The sequence below is a fragment of the Sciurus vulgaris genome (assembly GCF_902686455.1).
Source record: "Sciurus vulgaris genome assembly, chromosome: 12".
Classification (NCBI taxonomy): Eukaryota; Metazoa; Chordata; class Mammalia; order Rodentia; family Sciuridae; genus Sciurus; species Sciurus vulgaris.
Window position 1 is genome coordinate 22,268,526 of NC_136473.1, and position 15,713 is coordinate 22,284,238.

The following is a 15,713-nucleotide window of genomic DNA, read 5'->3' on the forward strand; positions in this document are numbered from 1 at the left end:
TTCACTGTAGGCAGTAAATACATATTTTTACTCTTTTATTACGTGACTCTTCTCATGAAGGGGAATGGAAGCATATGAAAGTGTCTAATCCTAGAATCATGGAAGATCAATCACTGAATCAAATCCTAAAGCTTCTGGTCCCGGGGAACTTTCTTCGTCAAGGAAATCTTCAGGTGCAGGGGTCCTATCTATTCGTCCCCTGCCTTGTCCACACCATGAACAATATCAATGTTTGGGTGCTAAGTGACCATGACTAAGGCCAGAGCAGAGATCCCTTAGGGCAAGGCAAGCACAGAACACTGGTGTGAAAAATCCCTGAATCAGGTAAACTGGGATGTGTATACAGAATGATGTGAAATCATATTAGAAGGTTAGGCTCCTACGATCCAAGGACCAGGTCAGGGGTAAATTGTTGTGACTATGCACATTTCTAAGTTGGTTGAGGTAGGGGCTGAGATGGCAGATTAAAGTGATTCAAAGATTAAGTAGTGATCAAAAATAGAAACATAAAGAGCAGGAGAGACAGATCTAGGTAAGCAGGATGCCTCCCAGGCTCCCGTGGGGAGGATGTGGCTCCTCCTTCCTTGGGAGGGTCATGCAAGTCATGAGTGCTGGGATTTAAAACTTTAAATCTGTCGGTGGTGCTGGGGATTGAACCCAGCAACTCAGGTATGCTAGGCAAGTGCTCTCTCAGTGAGCTACCTCGCCAGACCTAAAAGCTTTAGATAGTAAGGTCCTAATCCAGACCAGAACTCCATATTTCCTCCACAGGAAGTCTTCCATGTTTTCCTACCAAAGTATAATGACAACTTTTCATTTCATCTTTTCAACTTTTCATCTGACGGGGACAGATTAACATACCCTCATGTGGTTCAATGTTGTAATAACCCTTAAATTCTTTCTGAGGACATACTATTGCCCTCAATCAGTGGTTCCCTGACATGCACTGACCTGGAAACTTGTTAGAGATGTGAATTCTTACATCCTAGTCCAGATCTACTGAATCACAAACTCAAGAGGTAGGACTAGAAATCTGTGTTTTATTAAGTTCTCTGCTGAAGTCTGAGAACCAGTGTTCAAAATAAGTACACACACACACACACACACACACACACACACAATAAAGGCTGTGCTGGGTAAGTATTATTTTACTAAGTGAAGTGGAGGGTTCTGATGAGCAGAGGTCTGAAAGACGTGGAGAAGGTACATGCAGATAGTAGGTTGGGTCGACAGGGGAACCCAGGCAGAGCAGCAGCAGGACCAGAGAATCTGAAGAGCAGACTGAGCAGTCAGAAGGCCCGCGTGACTGGCTATCATCATAACTTTGTCTGTGAAGTCTGTGATTTATATGTATTTTAAAGTTGGTCTTTCCATGTGTCTTTAGTTATACTAAAAATTCCTTAAATACAAGAACCAGCTTTCATATATTTTTAAAATAACTCACCATGGCACTTTTAACACTGCCAGAAACCAAGTAGATTTTTAATAAATACATGAATCAAGAAAAAAAAAATAGAAAGTGGGTAAAACTTGGGGTGGGGGTGAAAGGAGGATTTATTTTTATCATTATATTACTGGGAGACATTTAGCCAAAAATGTCTGAAAGCCAATTAACACCTTGGAAAAGTCTGAAAAATGAAAAGTTGGTAGAATATCATTTTTAATGACATTACCAAACTTTCAAGAACTCAAACTCAGCACGATGAAAACAGAAACTTTTCTTGATGGGATGTAGTTGAATCGATTAGCTATCAAACAACATCTGTTTGCTAAATTTGAGGATGGGATTTGGGAGGTACCAAAAGGAAACATAGGAATGGGCAGGTGAGTCTGTACCCAAAATTTTAAAATTTCTCCTTGCAAAAGGGGGTCAGGTGGGAGGGAGGCTGGAATAAAATCAAATTAAAACAAATGGAAAACTTGACAAACATTAACAGCTTGAAGAAAGATAATATATTTGAGACAACTACCATAAGCAGTTGAGAAGGGAAATCAGAAAGGGGCAGAGTGGCCTGAGTCATTTGGTCAGGCTGCCATAACCAAGTCCTTCAGGCTTAAACCACAGCCTTCAAGATCAAGGTGTTGGCTGGGTAGGTGTCTGCTGAGGCCTCTTGCCATGGTTTGCAGATGGTTCTCCTTCCTCACTTTATTCTGTTATCCTAATTTGCTCTTCTCATAAGGACATTAGTCATATTGGACTAGAATCCACCCTTATGACCTCATTTTAACTTAATCACCTCTTTAAAGATCTTATTTCCAAATAAAGCCACCTTCTAAAGAATTGGGGGTTGGGACTTCAACATACGAATTTAGGGGGGACACAGGCTCATAATAGCTCCCAAGAGTGACTCAGATTTGCAAGAAACCAAAGATGTCATGTTGGTACCCGGGGATACACCTGCTGCTGTGCTCAAAATCCAGGACAGAAAGCCCAGCTTCCAGTGCTCCAGAGAGAACCTCCTTCCAGACACGGGGTCTGCTTAGTCTCAATTCCACATCATAGAGCCAGCCTGAGAAATCTGAACGGGAAGTGGACCTGAACGGTTCTGTAACTCCTTTGCCTAAGAAAATGTATGTCTGCCCTCTCGCAATGCAGAATGTGTTCTTCTCCTTCACCTGAAATATGAGAAACTGCCACAAATCTGTTTCCAGATGCCACCAGGCAGCCTTCTGGAGGCCACTGCTAGGATGAGAACATCAAGGAGGAAGTTCTACTTGAGTATATTACGTAATGCAGGCTTGCATGTTAATTTTATTTCTAGCACTTCACAGATTATTCTCCAAAAGCTGGTGCAAAAAAAAAAAAAAAAAAAAGTGTGTGATTCCTACAGTTAAATGAACACAAAAGATCACATTTGAAAGTCAGTTGTTAGAACAAAAAATGCATTTGACAAGAAACTTTTAATTAAAAAATAGCATGTACTATTAATCTTGCATTTACCCCAGATAACAAGGGTCAGTGAACAGATTTCTGATAGAGCTGTAATGGCAAAAGAAAATAAAAGAGACTGATAAACTAAATCTTTCCCCCCATAAGTAGTTCAGGCAACCTCTTTCAATGTCTCATCTCTGATTCCAACCAAACCATTTCAGAGTATCTGAGAGCACAACATCTGGATTCAGATACTTCTCATCTCACTCCCGGAGTGTACAGTAGTAGTCGGTATTATTAGCATTCAAAATCTAAAGTTTTGTCACCGAAGAGATTCCTTCTCCAACTCTCTTTTGCTGTCTAACCCTTCAACAATGACCTACCCCTCAAATAATCCTCTTCAAGGAAGAAGCTGCCCACCCTAATACAACAATTAATTACCAGGGATCAATCACTTGAGAGCCTTGTAAATTGCCAAGACTCTATCAACTCTTTCCATGTATCAAATTAGATCTAAAGAAATCTACAGATGCTAAAATGTGCCCTTCTTACAGCATGATATAATACTGTCATTGGATTTTGAATTTTTATGTAAATATAGAGCTATATGAAAAAAACTTTCACAAAACTTAAATATAACTACCTTAAATATAACTACATAATATGTCATAAATATAAACATATAAGAGTTCTTGGATTACAATGCTATAAAGCTTTGTTTTTTTCCTATTTAACTAGTATAAATCTCTTCTTAAACTTGTTGTATTTCTCTTCTTGTTCTCTCTCTCTCTCTCTCTCTCTTTTGTCTTGGTTGAAATTACAACAATCATTCTTAATTTTTCTGGCTCACATATTATGTTCAACTGCTACTTGTATTAATTCTTGTTTTAATGGTCCTTATATTTTTTGTTGGTTTTTATTAAGCCAAATCAAATTGATTTTGAATGTAGAGAAGTATAAGAGACAAAACTTGTTTTACTTTCTCCTATGTTATCTTTGAAACCTGAAGAGTTTCTTTTTGAATGAGAGTATTTTTCACATTACAAAAAGATGGCTACATGTCTGTGTTGGGGTATGGCATTGTGACCATGATAGATAGACAGGAATATTTCATACCGACCCTCAGGAAAACCAAATTTCTGAAATGACTTTGGACGTATATCGCCTTTCCAGTTATTTGAACCTGTTAGCTTCATCTTCATTAAAAAGAGTTCTGTTAACTTTACAAAATAGTGACCTAAAATCCAGTTTAGCAACACCCTGTTTGCCAAGGGAGAAACAGAAACAGGAGACCCCAAGTCTTCTCTAAGATCCTTTTCACCATTATGATGCCTCTGCATCTGTTACCCACCTGAATACTGTGGACCCTATAAAATAATGGTTGCTCAGAGAGGACTTAGACCCTTAGAATCAACCAAATCTTCCATTCACTTCCATTGGTGCTATTCCTACAGCATCCTGTCTACAAAATAATCCTAGAAGATACTGGTAAAGGGCATACAATCCTCAGGTCTATGTGAACTAAACAACTTCTTCAATATTTGAGAAATCTAGAGTTACAACCCAGGAATTTTAATAGCAAGAGATTTCTAATCTCTAATAGCAAGAGATTTAGATATTTCTAAATATCTAACTATATTTTTTAAACTAAGAACAAACGCTTCATGAATCTACACAATCTTTCACAGGAACATTCTTTTGTAGGAGGGAATTATGTGCCAAGTGGATAAACTTGGATCAATCTTCCCTTCCTTCAGTAAACCTCATATATGAAAATACTAGTTTTTAAAGGCCAAATGAAGGGTGAATTGCTTGAATTACTAATGCATGTTCCACTATACGAAAGGATTTCTTGAAACATTTCTGCTAATGATTAATTCCCAGCTCCACCTATCTTTCATTTAAAGATCGACTCAGTTTGTAGAAACTACCTCTCAGGGCATTCACTACATCGAGCACAAGAAAACTAAGAGGTAATATTTCTTCAAAAAACATTTTTTTAACCCCAAAATAGCCAAATTAAAGTACCTAAAGACTCTTCTGTATAGAGGAAATTTATTCCTTTCTTCCTTCATCTTTCCTTTCTTCCTTTCCCTATATCTCTGGGTCTACTTACTATATTTTGGTAGGTACGTAGATATTTTATTCCTTTTTCCAGTTTAGCATCAGCTCATTGTTCAAATGAAATCTTACATGAAACTGAAAAATTTATAGCAAAGAAAACTCCATAGAACTCGAGTCAGAGTTCTCTAAGTTTGGAAATCACACTTGCAGTTCACCGCCAAGCCTCTAGAAGGCACCAATCTACACCAGTATTCATGCCTTCTCTTGAAATAGAAACCGGACAGCACCACCTTATCTACAAACACAGAAAATCAGTCAGTGTGTAGTTGCCCAGAACTGAACCAGCTGCATCTAGTTAAAGCAAAAATGGATTCATGAAATGGTCTGCAGAATCACTGGGCTGAATTTTCACTGTGGAACTGGGCCACTGCATAACCCCTTTGACAAGGAAGCAGCTTCCTGCCACCCTGTGCAGGTGTGACTCCAAAGCCATATGGCCTTGAACAGAAAGTTGTCAGTACTGTGGTAGGGCCTGGCCACACCTGGGCCCTCAGCACTTCAAAAAGGTCAGGGATATGTTCAAATGTATTGACTTGCTGTGAACATCTTTTCTGCAAATTTTTGTTATGCTTATAATATTTCAATTACTACCAGTGCTTGGGAAAATAGGTATCATGTTTTACTTACTCTACAGAGTAATACTTATCTTATTTGTTTAAAATTAGTTTTTTTGATAGTCAAGGGATAATTATTCATGCTCAAACAAACTAATGCTGGTCTTGTAGTGGTTGCCCACTCTCCCTTTTGAGATGGACGTCTCCTCTGTACTTTGCCCTAACCTCCTACCTAGTCCTGTGCAGAATGGCAGATTCTGGCTGCCAAGAACCTCCCTTTCCTTAAACTCCCACAGGACCTGATAACCAACAAAGCTATCTGCTTGGAATGAGAAAACAGCCATACACTCAATAATTCACATCCAATAGGATCCTTGTCCCCCAACTAGTCTAAAATCCTCCTATGCTGTTTAAAATCATTTTTGCCATAGCAGTCTGAGTGTTCAAGAGGCAGTTTGTTACAGAAATGGCAATACCTCTGGCTGCTAGTCTGGTAAGCAAGACTGTTTTCTAAAGCCCTCCATGTGGAATATGGTCAACAAAGGAATCTGGCTGTAGGAAGAAGGCAGTTGCTGCTGTTGTTCTTGTTTTCATGAGTTTTATTTTCAAATTCCTGAGGGCACAGAGAGAGGAGGGAACATCTTGTGGCTACCCTTTCCCCGAAGGCCAACTGCGGAGCAGCCAGACACCAGCCCTGCCTATGGTCACATTCCAGATGGGGATTTATAAGACAGCACCGTGATTAAAAGACAACTACTCCATCATTAAGGCTGCAGACCTAATATCAGTGGGGACGATTTTTCATGGAAATTATTTCTAAAACCAAGGCCTACTGAAAAGTGGGTTGCATTTTTTTAGGCTGCCGTTCTTCTGGTTCCTCTGTATTTTCATCAAAAAGAGAGTAAAGGAGAAATGGCCCTAGTTTCACTGAGAAGAATTTCAGCTCTGTTTTGGATGTGTGGAGTGAAGGGGAACCCACTGCCCTACAGAAGTGAAGACTGAAAGATGGAAGCCACTGGAACCTGGTCCAGGTTCCGTGCTGAACAAATTTCTTCCTTCCTTCTCTCTCTCTCTCTTTTTGTGGGGGATACCGGGGATTGAGGGGCACTCGACCACTGAGCCACCTCCCCAGCCCTATTCTGTATTTTATTTAGAGACAGGGTCTCACTGAGTTGCTTAGTGCCTCACTTTTGTTGAGGCTGGCTTGGAACTCGAAATCCTCCTGCCTCGGCCTCCTGAGTGGCTGGGATTACAGGCCTGCGCCACCACGCCTGACACAAATTTCTTTCTTCACCTTGCTGCTTTGCACATCTCCAAGAACGGCTAGTCGGCCCTCAGCATCAGAAGGGACTATGTCTTGCTGTCATTTGGTTTCTCCAGAAGACTCAACATGCCTCTTCAAGTGAGAAGCTCACATCTTGCCTTCCAGTACAGCTGTGACTCAATGTCCACAGGGGATCGGTTCCAGGATCCCACCTCAGATACCAAAGTCTCCCAAAGCACAAATTCCTCATATAAGATGGTATAGTGTTTGCATGTCACCCATGCACACCCTCTGATATACTTTAAATGATCTCTGTGTTACTTATAATACCTTATACAATGTTAGGGCTAAGCAAATGGTTGTTAAACTGTAGTATTTAGGGAATAATGACAAACAAAAGAAAATCTGTACGTGTTCACTACAGATGAAATTCATTTTTCAAAGATTTTCAATCTGTGGTTGGATTAATCCAAGGATTCATAACTGGCAGATACAGAGGGTAACTTGTATTTATGAGCTATGTAAATATGCATATATGTGAAATATAAGTATCTATATTTATACATAAATGTATTATTTCCTGCTCTCCATTCTATATCCTGTAGTCTCCTAACAGCCTCTGCAATCTGTAACACGCTCAGCCTTCCTGCATTTCTCCTTCTGGAAATACACTGAAGCCACAGAACAAAGAATTATTCAAGTGGAATAATTGTGAAGCGGGAGGTTTATCTTCAAGCACAGGCAGCCCAAAGTGAGGGAAGGTTTAAGCCCTCCCCTCCCCCCCTCCGAGGGAGTGGGAGTATTTTGAGAATTCTGTCCATCCAGGCTCCTCCATCAGGTGTCAAGCCTCTTAATAGCATAGCCTGAGCTAAGAAGGACTCCAGAGACAAATAATGCTATGTGTAGAAGCACAGGCTGGGGACCAGACTTTCCCTATCCACCCTCATTCTAGACTCTGGCTGGAGACTGGTGGTGGTGGCATCTTACATTCCTGGGGTGGCATTTGGGTAGGCACTGGAAAGATGCCAATGGGACGCAGCTTTCAGTGTAAAATTCACAGGGTTCCCCAAACTCAGCGATCGTACTGTGATATTTTCAAAACTCAAGATTAACTCAAGAATCCACAATGAGACTAAACTAAATATCGTCTTCCCCTATAATCCAGCAATAGTGCTCCTTGAAATTCATGTGAAGAAGTTAAAAAGTTCGGTCCACACAAAAACCTCCACGTGGATGTTTTTAGCAGCTTTATTCATAACTGCCAAAAGCTGGAAGCAACCAAGATGTCCCTCAGTGGAAGAATGGGTAAACTGTGACACATCTAGATGGTGGAAAATTATTCAGTGCTAAAAAGAAATGATTGAGCCATGAAAAGACATGGAGGAAACTTAAATGCATATTACTATGTGGAAGAAACCAATCTGCAGTCTACATACTGTCTGATTCCAACTGTATGACATTCTGGAAGAGGTAAAACTATAAAGACAACAAAGAGCTCAGAGGTTGCCAGGAATTAGGGGGAGAGAGCAGATAAATAGGTGGAGGACAGGGCATGTTTAGGGTCGTAAAAATACTCTATGAACATGTCAGCGTAATGTGTCCACACTCATAAAATGCACAAAACCAAGAGTGAACCCTAAGGTAAACTACCGTTTCTGGGTGATAATGATGTGTAGATGTAGGTTTATCAACTGACACCAATGCAACCACTCTGGTGAGGCACACTGGTAGCCAGGGAAGCTGTACTTGTGTGGGGCAGGGGTGTACGGGAATGCTCTGTGCTTTCCTCTCTGTTTTGCTGTTAACCTAAAACTGCTCTGAAATAATAAAGTCTTTTAAAAAAATCTATGCCAGGTGCAGCAGTGCACACCTGTAACCCCAGTGATTTGGGAGGCTGAAGCAGGAGGACTGGAAGTTCAAAGTCAGGCCTCAGCAACTTAGAGAGGCTCTAAGAAACTTAGCGAGACCTTGTCTCAAAATTTAAAAAAATAAATAAAAGGTCAGGGATGTGACTCCGTGGTTAAGCACTCCTGTTCTGGGTTCAATATCTGGTTAAAAAAAAAAAATTATATGATGCACAAACCATCAAAAATTTCAATAAATAAAAGTACACAGGGCTTTTTTTTTTTTTGGGGGGGGGGAAGGGGTGTACCAGGGATTGAACTCAGGGGCACTCCATCTCTGAGCCACATCCCCAGCCCTATTTTGTACTTTATTTAGAGACAGGGTCTCACTGAGTTGCTTCGTGCCTCACTTTTGCTGAGGCTGGCTTTGAACTCCCAATCCTCCTAGTTCAGCCTCCCTAGCTACTGGGATTATAGGCATGCACCACTGCACCCGGCTAGATAAACAGGGCTTTGAATGAGATCTTAAAACTCTGTGGATAAGATAAATGCCAATGCACAGTTCTAAGTCAGCCAGGGCTACCAAATGGCACAACTGTGGGTTTCCAGAAGGTCACAGCTCTAAGTACCCAATGTGCAGCCTCTGAGGCCCTGAGGGTCACAGTTATGCTTCTGGGTCACCATCGTGCTGGAGGACACTGTAACTCTGGCTAGGCTCTCCAGAAAGTGTGCTCTTCCCAGGAGCCTGCGTTTCTAAAGAAGGCCAAGTGCATGGGAATTTTCCCAAAGATGAGGCTGAGCAAGACCCCTGGAAGGGAGATTGCATCTGGACTCCTCGTGACTCACATTTTCCCCTTTATTTCCCATCCCTGTTAAACAGATTACACCAGGAGGGCCAGGTGCATCTGGATGGACGTTTCCACATTGGCCTAAAAGAGGTGGTCAAGGGCAGCCACAACCTTGCGGTCCAGGTGCCTGCCTCATTTTCTGAAACCACAGCCTTCCTCACTTTGGCAAATTTCTCATTCTCTCCTGCCTTCTCCCTGTGTGTTTCTATCCAGAAATTAGGAAAAAAATCACAGGTCAAAAATCGGTTCATGGAGATGGCAGAATAAACACCTCAGACACGGTTTTTTCAACCCACTGTGACAGACTGCTGAGCAGCACTTCACAGCAAGGTGAGTGCAGAGTAAAACCATGCTTTGCAGAAGGACAGCCACCCACTGCACCGGTGTGCAAAAACACCGGGCTGCCCCCCCAGCTCCTGCTGGCTCTCCGCCCTGAGGCTTGGTTCCTGAACTCTGCAAGTATCTACCTGCACTGCCAACTGTGGATGCTGCCAGGGGAAATTCCTGCCTTGGAAACAAAGGATCTATTGAATCCAACAACTCAAGGTTCCCCAGGTATGGGGGGAGGGGTTGGCAGTTCTTTTTATCTTCATTTTATTTTGCAAAGCAGAGGCTATCTCTACAGAGACCTGAACCTCACTCATTTCCTGCAGAGCACAAAGGAGAAATTCCACCCCCTGCCTGGCTCCTGCCCCAAGTCTGAGAAAGCACAAAGCTCTTCAACCCAGATGGAAAGCCACAGCCTGGTGGCAGTGGAAAAGCCATGTCATCTTCGTGTTGCATGTTCCTGTACCTTCATGTGTAACTAGAAGTCTGTACTTCCTGTTTCTGCCATTTAAATAACTGTGCCCTACTAAACAAATAAACAAACAAACAAGCAGATTTTCCACGACCTTCCTCTCTCATTTGACAAAAAAAGACCTTGCATTATTAATTTAAGATCAAGTATATAAATTTAATATTAAATATTCATATTGAATGTTGGCATTGGCAGTATATAGAGTAAAATTGAAACAACAAAGATAAGCATGGCTGGCTCCTACACAAGACAGGAAAACAATGTTCCAATGTTTTTATGATAACCAATGATATATCTTATAAATAAATAGAAGTGGGGAACTCAAAGTCTCTGAACACACCATAATGATAAAGAGATGGAAAAATTAATTGCCCTGATTTGATCAATACATATCGTACATGTGATGAAGCATCACACCATACCTCATAAACACGTGCGATTATGTATTAGTAAGTTTTTCAAAATTGTTTAAGGAGCTGGGTGCAGTGGTTCACGTATAATCCCAACAACTCTGGAGGTTGAGGAAGGAGGATTGAAAGGTCAAAACCAGACTCAGCAACTTAGTGAGGCCCTATGCAACTTAGTGACACTCTATCTCAAAAATAAAAAATATATAAAGGGCTGGGGATGTGGCTCAGTGGTTAAGCACCTCTGGGTTCAATCCCTGCTATCAAAAAAAAAAAAAATTTAGGGATGGAAAAGTAACTACTCTGCTTTGATTGTTACATACTATATATACATATCAAATTACACTATACTCTATAAATTTGTAGAATTAAAATAATTAATGAAAATGACCAGGTAAAAGTAAATAATGATAATAATAATAATAATAATAATGACATCACAGATTTTTTTTTTTTTGGTGCTGGGAATCAAACCCAGGGCCTTGTGCTTACAAGAAAAGCACTCTACCAACTGAGCTATCTCCCCAGCACAGATTTTTTAAAAACCTATTATTAAAGACCAGTTATAAACCCAATTTTCTCTGGTTGTCCTCTGCAATTGAGGAAACAAATATCAAGGTATCGTTGTACATCAGTCTCCCTCTTTCTCTCCCAACAACACACTTGCTAGGTTTTACATGACAGAATTCAGCTGTCTTCTGCAAGGGCCAGCCCCTGAAGATGTTTTCACATTGACCCTTTCCTATCCAAGATGTCCCTGACTTCATCTGTCTGCACACAGAAGTACCAAGTGGGAACCTGCAAATAGGAGATGAAGTATACGAAACGCCAGCACAGCAGCATGGTCTGCAAAGAAACTTAAATCCTATGACTTGTGCATTTGGTGAAAGGGGGAAAAAGGAACAACCCCAACAATGAAAAACAAAGGAAGGAAGTGAATGTAGGTGGGAATGGTAGAAAGGTAGAATCTTTGCTTCTTGGGAAAACTTTTTGAAGGAAAAGCAGATTCCTATTCATGGCTTTCACAACAGACCTGGGGGTGATGGCCACATTGGCCCCCTTCTTCCTGCAGCCATTCATATCCTCTACCAGACTGCGGGGCAAGTGGTAGAGGCTGCTAACACCCCCCTCTCTGGACCCGCACCCCAACCACATAGCTCCTGGGACTGTCAGGGGAAGGTTGGGGAGATGAGTCGAGGCTTTCTGTAGTCTGTCCCTTGGTGTCCCTTATTCCAGGAACACAGGCAAGTACTACCAGTCTCATGGCTCAAGCTGCTAATTTCAGCCACTTCTGAATGTGCCCAGCCTCAGCAAATATTCAATATTTGATATATGGATTCTAAAGGTCTCTTAAAGTCCATATGCTAAAAGCTTGGTTGCCAGACTATGATGCTTATTGGGAGGCGGTGGGACCTTGTGGAAGGAAGTTAGATCATTAAGGGGTATACCCTGGAAGGGGATTTTAGGAGTCTCTGTTTGCTTTCTGGCCACCACAAGGTGAGCAGCGTGGCTCTACCATGCAATCCCTGCCATAACGTACTACCTCATCACAGGCCCAAAAGCAATGGAGTCAACTGACCATGGACTGAAATCTTTAAAACCATGAGACAAAATAAGTCTTTCCTCCTTATAAGTTGATTACCTCAGTTATTTTGTCACAGTGATGGAAAGCTGACTAACACAATATTAAGTCAACGAAATTTCCCAGGATCAGTGTTTTTATAAATAACAGTTGAATTAATATTTTAATGCATGGATTTGTGTCTGGAAGTGTAAATATACACACATACAATAAGAAAGGAGCATCAGAACCTTCCTCCAGAAGCTTACCCAGAGATCTTTCTTTCGTCTGGTTGGTTGACCTCACCACAGGAAGGCTTGCACGAGTTCGGCTGCCTCTGGAGAAAGGACTTGGCGCTTCCCCCTCAGACATGGCTTCCAAAGAATCACCGGATGTCTCTGATAAATGCTCGACTGGGTCACTCAAACTAGGAGGTTGAGGACTGTGAGACAGTTTGGGGCTCCTTGTCTGCAAAAGATATTTTAAAGAAAGTGGTAAAATCGACTTTTATTAATAATGCTGAAAATATTTTCAATGCCATCTCTGCCAATCTGAAAAAATAATATGGCCCAAGGGGAAAGTCCATGAGAAGGACTGGCTGGAGAACTCTTGCCCAGTGGGCAAGCATCAGTTGTGAAGGTTACTGAAAAAAAAATTATCCCTGAATACTCTATTAAGAGCATTTTACCACTGGACATCTACCGTGCAAATGCCATTTCAAAGAGGGAGTTGAGGACAAGTCATGACACAGGAAAGAATGACGGCAAATCAATTCCTTTTTCCAGACAAATTTTCACAGTTGTCATCGAAACAGCTTGGACTGTGCACATTTCATACCCAACATGGATGAAGTACTCACACCAGAGTGACTGAACACAACCCATCCTTCAGAGTCTTTTATCAAGGTTGTTTCCAAAATCAGCAAACTAAAATGGTGAAGGGAGATATTTATATAGCAGCTGAAAATTTTTATTTTGAGGCAGAAATCCCATAAGTAAGATCATGTCTAGCTTTGGTTATTATTTACCTTGCTTATCAAGAACAAGTATCTATTAATGATTTAAGCCTACTTACTCAACACCCAGTTGACTTTCTCTCCTAGTTACCTCTACTGCAACGGCAGGGGCTGAATGTACAACATGCCCATAATCTATTAGTCAATACTATTCTTTGAACGTGAACTACAGATTCAGAAGAAAGAGACAACATGTCGACTGATGTCAAAGTTTTCTGAACTAATTGGGTGACATTTGTGAAGAACAACAAATAACACAAGATAATGTATAATTCAAGTATAAACTATGAATTGGGTGGTACATAAATTTGTCTTTCAACAAACACCTATTGAGCACTTATTGTGTTCTAGGCACTATGCGAGGTACTGGGGACAGAATACTGTATAAAACAAACACGACTTTTGCCCAATGGTGTTTGTAATCCAGAAAGAGGACATACATTCAAGATAAATTAAAGGTGAGATGGAGTGTGCAACTCAGAGGTGGATGTTTATGGGTAGAGAGACAGAAAAGCAAGTAAACTTTGATCCCAGAGGGTGGGAACAAAGAGACAGTAGACACTCTGGTTGCAGTCAACAGCATGTGCAAAGGTCCCAGGACAGAGAAAGTGGTGATCACTGGAGGTTTGGTGAGCAAGAGAGCAGATCACCCAGTCTTGGAATCATGGTGAGAATTCTCACTTTGACTTTCAGGTAACAGAAGGCCACTGAGGTATTTAGGGAAAGGGATAAGGTAGGAAGGATCAGATAAATTTTTTAGAAGATCACTCTGGCTGTTGTGTAGAGATTGGAGAGTACACAGGTAGACGTGCAGAGAAGGTGAGCTAGAAAAACTGGGGGGCTATGCTGGGTGAATGCATTGTCTCAGTTTCCCCTTCTTCCATGACCCATCCCTGACTCTATTACATGATTCCATGCACTATCTGGGAAGCAAACTGATTTAAATTAATCAGGTAGATGAACTGGCTCTAAGAAGATGCCAAAGTTGCTGATGGGCTGGTGATAGGAAACCAGCAGTTCCCAAGAGCCAGGTTTTGTTATTTGTTTCATTTCTTAATTTCCTTTAATCCTTCCTAAGGCTGCCAATGCATTTGACCTTAAGCACCAAGACTTTTAACTCTCAAGGCAGGGCCAGCTTCCTGGGAGTACACTTGTCAAGTCAGGCAGAGCCTGCTCTCCAATGGGTCTGCACTTGGTTTCATGGTATGCTGTGGTATTCCTAAACTTCTTAATGAGTTTTTTGAACAAGGGAACCTGGAAATCATGGAGCAAGTCCTTCTTCAAGGCTTTGACTTTGGCATTCTTTGACTTTGGCATTCTTTGAGGATTGCCCCAGGTATACCAGATATTCTAGGGGACCCTTTGGGGATTGGAGAGTCCATTTCTTCCTCTCTTTCTTGATTATATATACAAGGAAACCCCTCTTGGCAGCAGCACTATCATATTACCTAGACACATACACATTTTGCTACACCTTTCTGGACCTTCTCATAGAGGGAAACAAGAATAAGATCAGTTCTTCCCTTTTTGCATCCCTGAAAGGATGTGGCTTTGGGGGGGAGGCCTGAGTGTCTTATAGAAAACTCAGCCAATTACAAACCAATGAGTTTACGCATCAAAATCATGGCCAGAAAGAACATCCATTAACATGCAAATTGTCTTGCTGATTAACTTTTCTGTGCTTATTTCCAAAGTGGTTTGTTCCCAGATTTATTTTTCATAAAGTCTGCTTCTCTGATGGGGATCTGACTTTGGCACCCTTTAAGAGTATTATTTGACTAGGAAAATCATCCCTCAATGACTAACTTGCTCACCAAGATTTACAAAAATGTATGTGGTTTTCACAGAAGTAGTTTCCCAGTCACTATGCTCAGCAGAATATTGGACTAAGATGTCCTCATTTCTACCTTAAAAAATACACTTTTAGTTTAGCAAGATAGCCAAGAAATAAGCAATGAGGCCACATTTACCACCTGTGCTGGGCATCTCTGCAGACTCCATACATTTGATAAGTTGTCATTTACCATTGTAAAAGCAATAATCCTAGAAGAAAATAAAAATCAAATCTCTATTTCTTCTTCAGGGTCATCATGGTGGTAGGTAAGTATTCAAATAGAGATGTCAGGGCTAATTTTTTTTTCTCACTGCCTATACATAGCTATTCAGTTCTATGTACAAACTCCTCTTTTTTTTTTTTTTTTTTTTTTAATGTCATTCCTTTCTCATTGAAAACTATCCCTGTATATTAGCAATCTCCTCACACGTGGTACCCTCCCCTCTGATGCCAGCTCGCTGCTGAGACATCATTTACTTCAGGGAGAAGACAATGGAAATTGCTGACAGCAGGATCAGATACACTGTGATGTGATATGCTGGAAAAATAACAAGGTAAAAAGCTTTTGGAACAGGGACTCGGTACCCAGCA

General features: G+C 41.1%; 1 protein-coding gene across 25 annotated transcripts in view; it reads right to left on the reverse strand.

The window, feature by feature from the left end:
* Positions 1 to 15,713, reverse strand: part of KIAA1217 — a 796,647-nt gene that overhangs the window by 142,532 nt on the left and 638,402 nt on the right. For all 25 annotated transcript variants that reach the window (XM_079106261.1, XM_079106268.1, XM_079106277.1 and 22 more), the window contains one exon: positions 12,543 to 12,741. In XM_079106261.1, the coding sequence (XP_078962387.1) occupies positions 12,543 to 12,741 (199 nt within the window). The remainder of the gene's footprint in view (positions 1 to 12,542; positions 12,742 to 15,713) is intronic.